The 16,099-nt window shown below is 43.5% G+C and overlaps 1 protein-coding gene across 1 annotated transcript in view; it reads left to right on the forward strand.

The window, feature by feature from the left end:
- LOC309544973 (clustered mitochondria protein homolog) overlaps positions 1–16,099 on the forward strand; it is a 125,372-nt gene that overhangs the window by 67,892 nt on the left and 41,381 nt on the right. Inside the window, exons 15-18 of the mRNA XM_082244000.1 lie at positions 2,714–2,776; positions 5,013–5,257; positions 10,821–10,905; positions 11,518–11,671. Coding sequence (XP_082100126.1) covers positions 2,714–2,776; positions 5,013–5,257; positions 10,821–10,905; positions 11,518–11,671 — 547 coding nt within the window. The remainder of the gene's footprint in view (positions 1–2,713; positions 2,777–5,012; positions 5,258–10,820; positions 10,906–11,517; positions 11,672–16,099) is intronic.

Here is a 16,099-nt window from a genome sequence, read left to right on the forward strand (position 1 = left end):
ATCCTCCACCAGTATTGCTAGCCTCTCACCTGAAAGCTGCAATACAAACAGCATTGGTTGTAACCACACACTGGCATCTGGAGACATGTACTCAGACCAGGTACAGCCACCAGGACTGCACTAAGCAATGGATGGATTCCTTATACTCTTGACACTCAGCAATATATGATCCACCATATAAAGTAAAAAGAAGGCAGCATGTTCCCCATGTGGATAACACCATGGATGCTGAATTGAGTACTTTTGCCAGGAGTCTCTCCTCACCACTGTCAGCACAGGATAATCAGAGAATATACGTTCCAAAGCTCTACATATCCAACTATTAGTCAAATGGAAATGGACAGGCTTCCATTGGACCACTCCATAGAGAACAGTGGGCTGTGTCTGTATCTGCGCTACATAGCGGAACGGACACAGACCTGTCATCCACCCGCTCAGCGGGGATCAGTGAAGAGATCCCCCACTGAGCAGATGGATTTGCTTGACAAGTCCACTCCATGTGAAAGGGGCCTTTCTTAAAAACTTTTGTGGGAATAGATTGATTCCAGCTTCGCAAACCAGCAGGTATAGAATCTGCAATAATATATTACTGTCTGAATTCAATACAAAGATGTAGAAGGGCCATAATACCACTTGCATTGCCGAAGATTCATATCTTCATCTTTATAGCTGGACAAATCTGATATGGCCAACTTTAGGCCAAAATGCAAATTTTTTCATAATCTGTCAGAAGTTGAAGATTAAGTTTAAGGTCTCATTCAGGTGGGCGATGAGCCCCATCTTCTGTGCAGAGCTGCATTTTGCTGTTTCTGCATCCACCTCGGAGCTGCGTGCAGGCAGAATTTATAAGTGGGTGCAGACGCAGTGACTGCATTGACACAGTCGCATGTCAAAATTTTGAAATGCAGCTGGAGTGGGTGCACGGATCCGAACGCACAGCGTCTGCATTCAGATCTGTGCACCTGCTCCTTCCCACATGTCAATGTTTTGACTGTGTTCGTGCAGCCACTGTGTCTGCATCCACTTGTATGGGCTGCCTACACGCAGCTCCAAGGTGGATAGACATGTCTGAATGAGCCCTAATGGTTAAAGGTTAGCGTTAGGACAATTTTTAAGTGTTACGGATGAGTTCTTATTGGTGGGCATGAGTACTTATAGGGATAATATACATTCCTGCCCTCAGATTGCCTGCATATCTATATTCAGAGCCATGTATTTATCATTAATAGACATGAGCAAGATAGGTCAAGATCTGACTTAGATCAGATCAAGTCATATCCATACTTATTTCACAGTCCACCAGTTTATCTACTTTGTCCTATATCTTTCTAAATGTAATCTTTTTTTTTTTTTTTTCTTTATATTTTTTATTAACTTTTTACAACTTTTGTTCAACATACAGTCTGATATCGTCACAGCAAGGGTACTGGAAGTCTGGAAGGGTACAGACCACCTGCAATATTAATACCAGCCAATATGGCTTCCATAATTTGACAGGTTTTTAAAGAGCAATATCAAAAATCACACCTTTCCACAATTTTTTAAAGAGGGATGACCAAAAAAAGCCTCCCCCCCCCCCCCCTCAAAAAACCAGGCAGAGATCTTTCACGTATTGTATTTTTTTAAATTAATAAACACGTCATACTTACCTGCTCTGTGCATACTTTTGCACAGAGCAGCCCTGATCCTCCTCCTCGGATGTCCCCCCCCCCCCCCCCCCGATGCACCTGGCTCCCCTCCCCCTCTGAGTGCCCCCACAGTAAGCCCTTTCTATGGGGGCGCACAGAGAGCTGCTCAGCCCCACCCCCCTTCCTCCTCACAGGCTATGATTGACATCAACAGGAGCCAATGGTTCCTGCTGCTGCCTTTATCTCCAGTGAGGAGAGAGAGAGGCGCTGCTTTCAGACACAGTAATGGATAGAGATCAGGCTCTGGTAGTATAAGAGGGGGCTAGGGGAGAGATGCACACAAAAGGTTTTTTTTACCTTAATACAGAGAATATAGTTCTGTATTAAGGTAAAAAAAAACTTCCACCGTTAGAACCACTTTAAAAATACATAAATACTGTTTAGCCACTAGCATAAAAAATGGTCTAACCACAGTGGTATCACAAGATCATGGACGCAGCCGCAGCATTGGTAGCATTTTTTTTAAGCCAGTGATCAGCTGTTTTGTAAAAGTGACCCTGGCAGCACTTTTTCAGTGCTGTGATGGGCTGACCCCCTCTCGATGCCGGCTGCAGTGGTTCCCAGAATTTTCTGTTCCTCCGGGAGAATTAAATCACCCCACTCCCCTCCAAACCAAGAGTTCTTCAATTTTTTGTTTAAAGTTTCCTTCTCATGATAAAAAAACTGTGCTAGGTTTAATTTAAAGCACCAAAGCCCCTGTGTGTCACATAAATTAAAGGCTGATTTGCTGATATCTGTTGGCATTAAGAGCTGGTGGTAGTCTTTAAATGGCCTTATTATTGCTTGGATAATAGTGTGCAAAGAGTTGCACTTTAAAAACTGCAAGTATTTATGTATATTAGTCTAATTACAGTTGTATTTGGGTCAGATTGAGATAAATAAGTAAAAATGTATTAAGAAAACAGTTTGATGAGCTGCAGATAGTGATAAGTTTGTACTAGTAGTCGATTCTGTTAGCTGTTAAGAATCTAGTAATCGCTCAGGAAATGCTGACGTTGTTTTATTTATTTTTTTTCCTCCAACAGAGAATTATAATCACGGAAATTGTCACACGATCAGCCAAAGCAATCCTGCGGCACTACTTGCAGGTACATGCTAATTGTGAGAAGAAATATAGTATAAATGCTTTCTGTATGCTAAAGCTTTCAGAAGAATGCTAAGTTCTGTTAGCAAAAAGCTCAATACAACTTCTGCAAATTGAATTAATGCATTACAAAGCTGCTGTGCTTCAGGTGACCCAGTGGCATAGCGTCAGTGCCCGGGGCAAGGCAAGTAATTTGTGCCCCCACAACCTGCAGACTTTTAGCACTCCCTGAGTACCTTCCTACAATATTACTGACCAGCCTAACTCCTACACTGACCACTACACTAACCTACCTGATTCCTACACTGACCTACCTGTCCACTTCACTACCGGATTACTACACTGTCCACAACACTGACCTACCTGATTCCTAAACTGACCACTACACTGACCTACCTGTCCACTACACTACGCTGACCACTACACTATACTGTCCACTACACTATACTGTCCACTACACTATACTGTCCACTACACTATACTGTCCACTACACTACACTGACCACTATACTACACTGACCAGTCTGAACAGTGTAGTGGGCATTGTAGTGTAGTGTCGTGGTCAGCATAGTGGACAGTGTAGTGTAGCGGTCGGTGTAGTGTAGTGGTTAGTGTAGTAGTGTAGTGTCAGTGTAGTAGTACACTATACTGTCCACTACACTACACTAACCACTACACTACACTGACCACTGCACTGCCCACTACATTACCCTGCCCACTACATTACCCTGCCCACTACACTACACTGCCCACTACATTACACTAAACTGTCCACTAACTCACTCTGTCTGTCTGGTTGTGTGACTGCTGACTTACCTGAGATCCAGGCTTGAGGAGAGGAGGAGGAGGAGAAGACCTTCGCAGTTCACACTCGCAGGCGGAGGTGCAAGCGGAGGCGGGACTCAAGGAGCAACCCGTGCGCATGTGCCACCCGCGATCTCGGACAGGCCAGGCCCCCTGCCGCACATGACCCTATTCGCCTAATAACAGGGCGCAGCCTGACAGGGAACATGGCGGCCTGGAGCGAGGGGACACCATATTATGACAGAGGTGGCGGGACTCGGGAGTGACACACTGGTGCGGGATTTTGCCCCCTAAATTTTGCGCCCGGTGCCCCTGTCCCCCCAACTATACACTGCCCACTACACTACACTACACTGCACTGCCCACTACACTGCACTGCCCACTACTTTACACTGCCCACTACTTTACACTGCCCACTACACTGCCCACTACACTGCCCACTACATTACACTGCCCACTACATTACACTGCCCACTACCTTACACTGCCCACTACACTACACTGCCTACTACACTGCCCACTACACTACCCACTACACTTCAATGACCACTACATTACACTGCCCACTACACTACTCTGCCTACTACATTACACTGCCCACTACATTACACTGCCCACTACATTACACTGACCACTACACTACTCTGCCCACTACACTACTCTGCCCACTACACTACTCTGCCCACTACACTAAACTGCCCACTACATTACATTACACTGCCCACTACACTATACTGCCCACTACACTACACTACACTGCCCACTACATTACACTGCCTACTACACAGGCGGAAGCGGGAGGTGCAGGCAGAGGAGGGACTCAAGGAGCAACCCTTGCGCATGTGCAACCCGGGATCTTGGACAGGCCAGGCCCCCTGCTGAACATGACCCTATTCGCCTAATAACAGGGCGCAGCCTGACAGGGAACATGGCGGCCTGGAGCGCGGGGACACCATATTATGACAGAGGTGGCGGGACTCGGGAGTGACACACTGGCGTGGGATTTCACCCCCCTAAATTTTGTGCCTGGTGCCACCGGCCCACTCCCCACGCTACGCCACTGAGGTGACCTAACATTCTGGCTTTAGGTCACATGACCCAGAACTAAAGAGCTACAAAATGGCTTTTTTTATCAACCAATGAGGTAAACTTTACATTTTATGGAAAATTATACAAAAAGTAACTGGCTTCTATGGCCACAGCTCCACTTATGTGCTCCATTTTGTTTTCTCCATTCTTCACAAACCAGTCCGATTGGGACAGCTTTCTCAACAGCGCAACACATATTTATTGTCAATCTCATGTTAACAAGAGATTGGTCATTTCACTTGTGAAAATTAAGCAGTGTATGATTACCCTTATTTTCTACATTGTGTAGGTAGGTATTTTAAATAATATGCAAGGCTGCTTGTAACCAACCTTGTTCTCTGTGCCAGGGAGTGGAGACATCTGCCTTGTCAGCTGCTGTGAGCCATTTTCTGAACTGCTTTCTGAGTTCTTATCCCAACCCTGTGGCCCATCTGCCTCCTGATGAGCTAATCTCTCGCAAAAGGAAGAACAAGCGGAAGGTGCGTCCACTGGAAAATGGAGACAGCACTGCATGGACCAGTATGACTCCAGCTGATCTGTGGAGACGAATCCAGCGCAATGCCAAAGAAAGCTTTGATTTTACACTATCAAGGTGAGACGTGAGAATTACTGGATAGGTCTGTTCTCCTTCTTTAGAATACTACTAATGTGAAAAAGCAAATGCCAGGAGCCCATAATAGCCAAGCAGCCATCATCCGTTATTGTTGTTTGTGCTCTAAGTTGGTGATCTGAATCACTGTATTTCACTGTTCCTTGTGAAATAAACATTTGCCATTATCACACTTTAATAATTTAATTTATCCCCATCTATCACTGCCAACGTGTTGACAAACTAAAATTTAAAGTATACTTGAACTGGGCAAAAAAAGTATCAGGTGGAAATAACTTGTCAATATATACCATAAAGTGCCAGATTTTACCTTACTTGTTACATTAAACCTTCTGACAGCACCCCTAGAGCCCAAAGAAGTTCCAATGTAAATACCGACATTTGAAGTGTATAAAGTCAAAACTTTTTTTTTTTTACTTTTTGGATAGAATAGGAAACCGTAAAACCTGTTTTGGCTGTCTGTATCTTGCTAAGGAGATTTCCCCTTCACTTCCTGTCTCAGAGACACACCTGGACGTGAAAAAATTGCCTTCAGTGTCCATTCACACTACCGCGACTTGTCAGGTGACTGGTCAGCCTGACCAGTCGCGGTCCATGCAGTGCTACGGGAACCATTCTAATAGGAGCGACTCAAGTCGCTCCGACTTAGAAAATGGTTCCTGTACTACTTCGGGGCGAAATCGGAGTGGCTTGCATTGACAATCATTATATGAAGTCCGTGCAAGTCGCGCCGAAGTCGCGGTGCACGCGACTTCACAGGTCGCCCCCGAAGTCGTTCCGCGGTAGTGTGAACCGGCACTTACACTAAGAGGAAATCTCTCTTAGACAATTGTCACTAAAACAAGTGTCCCCATTGATTTTACTTCTATTAATGTTCCAGTGACAACTCAAAATTTTGTATTTTACCTAACTTTCAAAACTGATAACAATGGTCACCAGAACAAATATAAAGGGTGAATCTCTACAACGGGGACACAGACCGCAATAAAACCAGACTGAATTCTAACCCTTTTTTTTTTTTACTGTGTCCAAAACTTTAAAAAAAGAAGTTTGCTTTAGATATACTTTACGGGTATATGCCTCATTGGTGTGACTACTCAGCCTATATTCAGGGCATTCTGGGTGGCTCTAACAATGTTTATTTATCTTTTTATTACAGGTACTTATATAGCGCCATAAATTTACACAGCGTTTTAAATATACAGCCATGGCCAAAAGTTTTGAGAATGACACAAATAATATTTTTCACAAAATCTGCCGCTTCAGTGTTTTTAGATCTTTTTGTCAGATGTTACTATGGTGTATTCAAGTATAATGAAAAGCATTTCATAAGTGTGAAAGGTTTTTTTATTGACAATTACATTAAGTTTATGCAAAGAGTCAATATTTGCAGTGTTGACCGTTCTTTTTGCAATTCGCCCTGGCATGCTGTCAATCAACTTCTGGGCCACATCCTGACTGGTGGCACTCCATTCTTGAATAATCAATGCTTGGAGTTTGTCAGCATTTGTTTTTTTTTTTTGTTGTTCACCCGCCTCTTGAGGATTGACCACAAGTTCTCAATGGGATTAAGATCTGGGGAGTTTCCTGGCCATGGACCCAAAATTTTAATGTTATGTACCCCAAGCCACTTCGTTATCACTTTTGTCTTATGGCAAGGTGCTCCATCATGCTGGAAAAGGCATTGTTCATCACCAAACTGTTCTTCGATGGTTGGGAGAAGTTGCTCCCGGAGGATTTTTTTGTACCATTCTTTATTCATTTCTGTGTTGTTAGCCGAAATTGTGGTGTGAGCCCACTCCCTTGGCTGAGAAGCAACCCCACACCTGAATGGTCTGGATGCTTTACTGTTGGCATGACACAGGACTGATGGTAGCGCTCACCTTTTCTTCTCCGAACAAGGTTTTTTCCAGATGCCCCGAACAATTGGAAATGGGATTCATCAGAGAAAATGAGTTTACCCCCAGTCGTCAGCAGTCCAATCCCTGTACCTTTTGCCTCACTCTGCATGCAGATGCACTCACACCTGCCTGCTGCCATTCCTGAGCAAGCTCTGCACTGGTGGTGCCCCAATCCCACAGCTGAATCAACTGTAGGAGACGGCCCTGGCGCTTGCTGGACTTTCTTGAGCACCCTGAAGCCTTCTTCACAAATGCAGTGAAAAATTTTTTTTCTATAAGATTAAGTTCATTTTTATGGCAAAGAGTGAATTAATTGCAATTCACCTGATCATTCTTCATAACATTCTGGACTATATGAAAATTACCATCATAAAAATTGAGGCAGCAGACTTTGTGAAAATGAATATTTGTGTCATTCTCAAAACTTTTGGCCACGGCTGTATATTATTCATTCGCATCAGTGTCTGTCCTCAAGAAACTTACAATCTAAGGTCCCTAACTCACATTCATACATACACATGCAAGGGCCAATTTAGACAGGAGCCAATTAACCTACCAGCATGTCATTGGAGTGTGGGAGGAAGCTAGCTTAGTCATTTTTTGTCCACTACAGGTTTATTATGACCACATGTATGGCTTAATAAGTAACTCAATAAGAATTTGGGAATGTGAATGTTTTTTTAAGTGCGCCTGAACCTATTTGCTTTTTAACTTATAATGATATAAATATTCACTTTTTGCTGTTTGGATATAAATAATATGGTTCACATGGTATCTTTTCACACATTTTTGTCAATAAAATTGGGAATAGTCTCCACTTCTGCCAAACTGAAGCAAAGGCAGGGGGGTTGTAAGAGAGCCTCCCTTTCTCTGACATTACCTTGTTTCCTCCCTATGTCTTGATACAACATAATGAATGAAGAACAGGAGATAAATACCCATGTGTTCAATCGCATGTTTATTCAAACATTTATACAGAATGATGGCTAATACCTCATGGTAACAGATGCACACAAACATACACACTTCTTATTTGGGCAGTAAACTTAGTAAATATCCTTATTTCATGATTGTAAAAGCTTTATCCATTATAAAATAACCAATAATACAGCCAAGAGATGTGCTAATTCACACCGATAAACTATATATAAATACAGGTATTGAGTTACTAAAACTGGAGAGTGCAAAATCTGGTGCAGCTGTGCATGGTAGCCAATCAGCTTCTAACTTCGGCTCGTACAATTATGCTATAACAAAAACTTGGAAAGTGATTGGTTTCTATGCAGAGCTGCACAGGATTTTGCACTCTCCAGCTTTAACCACTTACCGCAAAGTGACGTAGGGGTACGTCGGCTGACTTTGCGGTATTATACCGGGGTGATGCCTCTAGCTAAAGGCACCATCCCGGTACCGTGGATTAGAGCCGGCGGTCGGCTTTCCGTCGGTAACGACCGGTGCGGCTCGGGAGCCGCTCGATCGTTACCCAGGTGAGCGGGAGGGGACGTTCCTTCCCGCCGCCTTCCGCCTCTCTACCTGGGTCTCCCGTCCCACCGAGCAACCAGCCGGCGCGTCCGCGGCTGGATGGAGTCCCGATCTAAGCTGGAAGCGACTTCGATCGGGTCTCAGATGACGTAACCCGGAGGCGGCGTCCATGACGTCACGTCCGGGTTACTCTGCTGGTGGCAGATTTAAAAAACGACTGTATTCAAAAATGCAGTTTTTGGCGTTTTGAATACATGGAAGTGTAGTGGAGGGGTCTAGGGTCTTTTAGACCCTTAATCCCTCCATAAAGAGTACCTGTCACTGCATATTAGTGTCACAAGGGATGTTTACATTGCTTGTGACAGCAATAAAAGTGATCAGATTTTTTTTTTTTTTTTTTTTAGAAACCTGTGATAAAGTTAAAAAAAATAAATAAATAGGAAAAAAAAATTTTTTAGCTGCCCCCGTCAAATGTATACGGAAGTCGAGCCGCGAATGAAATCGCTGTTCAAACCACATGTGTGAGGTATCCCCGCGATCGCCAGAGTGTGAGCAATAGTTTAAAAAAAAGAGCTACTCTAAACTGGTAACCGTTAAAAAATTTTAAAGCGTCACCTATTGAGATTTCTATTGACCGTAGTTTGTTGCCATTCCACGGGTGTGCGCAATTTTAAACCGTAACATGCTGGGTATCTATTTACTCGGCGTGACATCATCTTTCATAATATACAAAAAATGGGCTAACTTTACTGTTTAGTTTTTTTATATGCAGTGAAATGTGATTTTTCTGAATTTTTCCAAAAAGGTGGCGTTTTAACCGGTTGCCGACCGCCGCACAACTATATACTGCGGCGGTCAGCCCCGACCAGGCAGAGTGACGTATCGGTACGTCACTTGCCTGTCACTTCCTTGTGAGCCAATAGCGCGGCTCATTCACAGGGAAGTTAGTGCGTGTGACCGGCGGACCCGATGTCCGCCGGTCACTCGCCGATCGTCGGTACAGAGGGAGAAAGTCAGGCGGCTGATGTAAACAAGCCGCCTGTCATTCTCCCCTGTGTAGAAACAGTGTTCAGACGGTTCTACTATGTAGGACCGTTGATCACTGTTCCTACACTAGTAGCCAAAGCCAATCACAGTAGAAAACACGCCCCTAGGGACACACTTAACTCCTCCCTCCCCAATAAAGTTAACCCCTTCCCTGCCAGTGTCATTTTGCAGTAACAGTGCATATGTATAGCACTGATTACTGCAGTAATGTCACTGGTAACCCCAAAAGTGTCAAAAATGTCAATCAAGGGTCCGATCTGTCCGCCGCAATGTTGCAGTACCGCAAAAAAAAATCGCAGATCGCTACCATTACGCGTTAAAAAAAAAAACACCAGAAATGACAGAAATCTTTCCCTTAGCTAGTAAACGCAATAACTTTTGCGCAAACCATTCAAAATACGCTTTTTGCGATTTTTTTTTTTTTTTTTTTTTTTTTTTTTTTTTTTTTTTTTACCAAACCTAGGTAGCAAAAAACAAATTGGCCAAAAATGTTAAAAAATTTTGATTTTTACATTTATTTTGGGGGGAATTTCATATAAAAAAATGTGAAAAATATTGTTATTTTTGCAAAATTTACGCTCTTTTTTTGTTTATAGCACAAAAAGTAAAAATCGCACAGGTGATCAAATACCACCAAAAGAAAGCTCTGTTTGTGGGGAAAAAAAGGACGTCAAATTCGTTTAGGTACAGCGTCGCACGACCGCGCAATTGTCTGTTAAAGTCACGCAGTAAAAAATCGCAAAAAAAAAACCCTGGTCTTTAAGCAGCCAAATCCTCCGGGGCTTGAGTGGTTAAAGACCACTGTGAAAAATACCGTGTGACAAAAAATATTGCAAGGACTGCCATTTTATTCTCCAGAGTCTTTGCTAAAAAAAATATATATATATATATATATATATATATATATATATATATATATATATATATATATATATATATATATATATATAATGCTTGGGGGTTCTAAGTAGTTTTCTAGGAAAAACTACTGATTTTAACTTGTAAACAAATGGTGTCAGAAATAGGCCTGGGGCTTAAGTGGTTAATAAATCAACCCCACAGGTATCCCTAAATCATATATTTGTCTCTAATCTATCCCTTTATTCTGCATTTAGTGTTTCTATGGAGCACTTGGTTGAGAAGCTTAGCCTGCAGAAAGTGACGCTGCTCCGGGAGTTCTGCATTAAGACTGGAGTCCAGGTACTGTCTCAACGTGTACAAGGAATGTCATGTTACTGTCTGCAGGGTTCAATCTGCAGATGTGGCAGCTTTCTGACATATGCTTAGAGTAATGTCATTCAAAGACAAATTGTTTTCTCTATGCATTCCCCTCCACTGTAGTAAGTTCATTTCAAGTCTATGATTAATCTGTAAATCAGAATTACTATTTAATTCATATAGAAGCTGGTAGTTGTCAGTATTTGTACTTGGGTGCTATTTTACCAATATGTAGCATATGAGATCATTGTAAAACAAAAATTCACACCTGTGACCAAAATCTGAAAAAAATAAAATAAAAAGATACATGCTGTGTCCTTTTTCTTCTAAAAAAAAGGCAGTGGTTCTCGTTTTTAGAAAAATGTCCGGGGAGACAATTAATCTAGTCTATTGTGTTTCCCTATGGAATCCGATTTGTCATTGTGGGGCTTCATTGATTAGGATGATTGACTCAGACAATGAGGTCTATCACTCAGTGAGCTCTACCTGGCATTAAAAAGCTACCAACTGGTGGTTCAAATTCTCATCTTCCCCTTTGCTACAGGTGCCTTAAATAGACTTTTATAAACACACTACATTGTATTTCTTTCTTAGGTTCTTCTCCGGGAATATAACTTTGAAAGCCGTCATAAACCAGCTTTTACAGAAGAGGATATCCTAAATATGTTTCCCGTAGTCAAACATATCAACATTAAAGCCAAGGAGGCCAATGAGCTGTTTCGAAAAGCCCAGATTAGCATCCAGCAGGGTAAGACATTTTTGCTAAGCATAAACTTGCTTTTCATTATGATTTTTCTTGTAGTTGGCAGACTTTTGTAATGTTTACAAAAAAAGATTTTTAAAGAAAGATTTGCATTAAATAGATATTAAAAAAGTAAAAAAAAATCCCCAAAAAACAAAGGGAAGTAACCCACAGCAGTTACTGTCTCCACCCTTATTAGCCTAGAGCAGGGATGGCGAACTTTGGCACCCCAGATGTTTTGGAACTACATTTCCCATGATCCTCATGCACTCTGCAGTGTAGGTGAGCATCATGGGAAATGTAGTTCCAAAACCTCTGGGGTGCCAAGGTTCACCATCACTGGCCTAGAACCAACAAAAATTGGTTCCCAATAGGTCACTATGGCTTACTCCAATCTGCCTCACTGAACAAATACCCATCATTTGGACTTTTATTATCATTTTAGGAAATATTTCAGTGGCTTTTGAAATGAACATCTGTGCTACAAATAGGCTTAACTGACAAGATTGTATGAGTTGTTGAAAAGAAGAGAACTGTTATTTAATATAAGACACTTAAAACTGTCATTAAAGTATATGATTCAACACTGTACTCAGAGTGCACTTTCAGAAATGCTATAGTAAAGTAAAAATGATTAGAATACTTTTTAGTCACCAAAACAACTAATTGGTTTGTATTTCCAAGAACATGGTACAGTAGGGAAGTAAAGTTCTATGTATTTGGGCAGACCTTTTGTAGGGAAAGTTACTTAAGAGGAGAGATGGGAAGGCCTGACAAAAAAAGGAAAAATTGGGGAAAAAAAAATTTTTTTTTTTCAAAGCCGTTTTTTTTTGGGGGGGGGGGGGGGTTCCGGAAAAATTGGAAAGAAAATAAATAAGTGTGGAATATGTTCTTTTACAATGATAAGTAATATATCTATGAAGAATTTGCAAATAGTGTTGGAAGAAATATTCTATTTACACTGCATTTCAGCTTCCTAGTGTAACAGAATGACTTTTGATTTGTAAAACTACTCTTCACTCATTTGTTTTCAATTTTTCTAAAACTTCTGGAGAAAAAAAAAAATGGGAATTTTTTTTTTTCCCCCCCATGGCTCCAAAATGTATAGGAAATTTTACATCTCTAATTATGAACATTTAGTTCTGCTTACAAGTTCAAGAAACTACCTACACACTTAAAGTAGATCTGAATCATAGTTGGATACCATTTAGGCCTCATGCACACAGGGTGTTCGCAAAAATGAGCTACAGAGCCACTACCAACGCCAGGAAAAAGCCGCTGTAAAAATGTGCTTTTTCCATTGGCGTTTAGCTGCGTTAGCTTTTAGCAGCATTTTTCTGCCTCTATTCTAAATAAGTGGTTGCCTATTTGCCTTCTTTTCCTATGTGGCATCATGATAATCGGACTGGTGGTGCGACTTGCGCTCTGAGGATATTAAGGGGAAACTCCACGCCAAAATGAAAAAAAAAAATGTGGGGGTCCCCCCCAGGTTCCATGACGGGCCCTTTGGGTCTGGTATGGGTTTGGAGGGGAACCCCACGTAAAAAAAAAAAACGGCATGGGGTCCTCCCCAAAATCCATACCAGACCCTTATCCGAGCATGCAGGTCAGGAAAGAGGAGGGGACGAGCGAGCGGCCCCATCCCTTCCTGGACCATACCAGACCACATGCCCTCAACATGGGGAGGTGGGTGCTTTGGGGCAGGGGGGGCTCTCCTCCCCACCCCAAAGCACATTGCCCCCATGTTGATGAGGACAAGGGCCTCTTCCCAACAACACTGGGCGGTGGTTGTGCGGTCTGTGGGCAGGGTGCTTATCGGAATCTGGACGCCCCGAGATCCTTGCCCCCCCCCCTACGTGAATGGGTATTGGGTACATGGCACCCCTACCTATTCACCCCAAAAAAGGCAGTGTAGTGTAAATAATGACAAGAGACGGTTTTGAGTAGTCCTTTATTATAAATCTTCCTCCGATCTTCTGCCTCTGGTCTTCTGCCTCCAATCTTCTCCCTCCTGATGATGCGTGATGACACAAGGGGGCGGGGTCTTCGGGTGACGTCACCGGATGGCCACACTCCACGGCTATATAGGAAGCTGCAAAGAGCTGAGCCGGCATAATCACAGAAGACATTGTCGGAGGAGGACTGGATTGGCGAGGGAGAGGACCAGTGGGAGAAGATTGGAGGCAGAAGACCAGAGGGAGTAGATTGGAGGCAGAAGACCAGAGGGAGTAGATTGGAGGCAGAAGACCAGAGGGAGTAGATTGGAGGCAGAAGACCAGAGGGAGTAGATTGGAGGCAGAAGACCAGAGGGAGTAGATTGGAGGCAGAAGACCAGAGGGAGAAGATTGGAGGCAGAAGACCAGAGGGAGAAGATTGGAGGCAGAAGACCGGAGGGAGAAGATCGGAGGCAGAAGATCGGAGCAAGATTTTTTAATAAGGGACTTCTCAAAACCGTCTCTTGCCATTATTTACACTACACTGCCTTTTTTTGGGTGAATGGGTAGGGATACAATGTACTCCATACTCAATCACATGGGGGGGGGGCAAGGATCTGGGGGGCCCCCTTGTTACAGGGGGTGTGCAGATTCTGATAAGTCCCCTTCCTGCAGACCCCCACAACCCACGCCCAGGGTTGTCGGGAAGAGGCCCTTGTCCCCATCAACATGGGGACAAGGTGCTTTGGGGTGGGGAGGAGAGCCCCTTCTGCCCCAAAGCAACCACCTCCCCATGTTGAGGGTGTGTGGTCTAGTATGGTCCAGGAGGGGATGGGGCCGCTCGCTCATCCCCTCCCCTTTCCTGACATGCTAGGCTGCATGCTCGGATAAGGGTCTGGTAAGGATTTTGGGGGGACCCCACGCCATTTTTGTAATGTGGGGTTCCCCTCAAAATCCATATCAGACCCAAATGGCCTGGTATGGAACCCTGGGGGGGGGGGGGGACGTTTTGTTTTCCATTTTGGCGTGGAGTTCCCCCTCAAGACCCTCAGAGCACAAGTCGCCCCACAAGTCGGATCATCATGATCCGACTTGGATGCAACTTCCATTCAAATAAGTGGGCTGCCAGGGAGCCATTGATTTTCACATGAAGAAAAAAAAAAAAAAAAAAAAGGTATGACATGGCTTAATGCTGTATAAGCAACATTTAGCAGCCTTTAGCAGCGTCAGCCATTTTTGCAGCTGTAACGTCGGTCCTCAGGATGCGCTGGCCCTGGGGTTTTTTTGCAGGTTGAAAACTCCTATGCCACTTACAGCTTCAAAAGGTCTATGTGTGCATGAAGTCATAAATTAACATGGAGGGGCATATTTAAGCTGCAAAAAAAAAAAAGTCTGACGCTTCTAAAAGCAGCTGCAAAAACGCCCTGTGTGCATGACGACTTAAAGCGGTAGTATACTTATAATAAGGGTTAAATGTAGGTAAAATCAATATCTCCTAAACCTGCATGGTTTAGGAGATATTCACCCTGCATGCAGCCACTGACACCAGCTGCGCATGCGCTCTGAAGGTCCGGCGTATCTTGCCAGACCTTCAGAGCTGCTTGCCGAATCTTGCCGGAAAGTGAACTCCCGCGCACATGTGCGGGAGTGACGTCATCGCGGCTCCGGCCATTCACAGCGCCAGAGCCGCCGAAACCGGCAGAGACGCTGAGGGAACATGTTTGCTCCCTCAGTGGTGCCCGGGCGACCATTCTAAGGTAAGTATTTCATAATGTGCTAGTATGCGATGCATACTAGCACATTATGCCATTGTCCTGCAAGGTTGGTTTGTTTTTTTGGGGATACAACCGCTTTAATTTGCTAAAGAACTGTAAAACAATTAGCATTAGACCCCATTAAGACTAGCACGACTTGTCAGGCGACTTGTCAGCCTGACAAGTCGCGCTCGGTCTCTCGCCTTTGATTAACACAGGACCCGTTCTAATAGGACCGACACAAGTCGCTGCGACTTAGAAAAAGGGTCCTGTACTACTTTGGGGCGACCTGGGAGCGACTTGCATTGACTTCCATTATGTGGAATTACGCTGTGCACCGCGACTTCACAGGTCGCCCCTCGAAGTCGGATCGCCTCAGTGTGAACCGGCTCTTAGTGTTTTTATTTAAGAAAATTCTCCTTTTACATTGTTTCATTCATTTTTTGCATCTTAGTGTTGCTGACCTCATCCAGCCTCTTCTAGTCACTGCCTCCCTACTTACACTCCAGCATCAGCTGCACATCAAACAATTTTCTGACTCTGACAATGGTTAAGCATGGCTACATAATGTGTGTTGGCATGGCTGCTTGTAATCTCATGTGATAGGGTGACTGCACAGGAGCACAACCGGGAGACATTTGCCACTGTTTAATAGTCCAAATAAGAGCCTTCATGGGATAATCACCAGGTGTTGTTTTAATGAAAAATACATATTTAAAAAGTTTTTGGAAAAAAAAAAAAGCTTT

Source organism: Pelophylax lessonae, assembly GCF_965119305.1.
Source record: "Pelophylax lessonae genome assembly, chromosome: 1".
In the NCBI taxonomy this organism is placed as follows: Eukaryota; Metazoa; Chordata; class Amphibia; order Anura; family Ranidae; genus Pelophylax; species Pelophylax lessonae.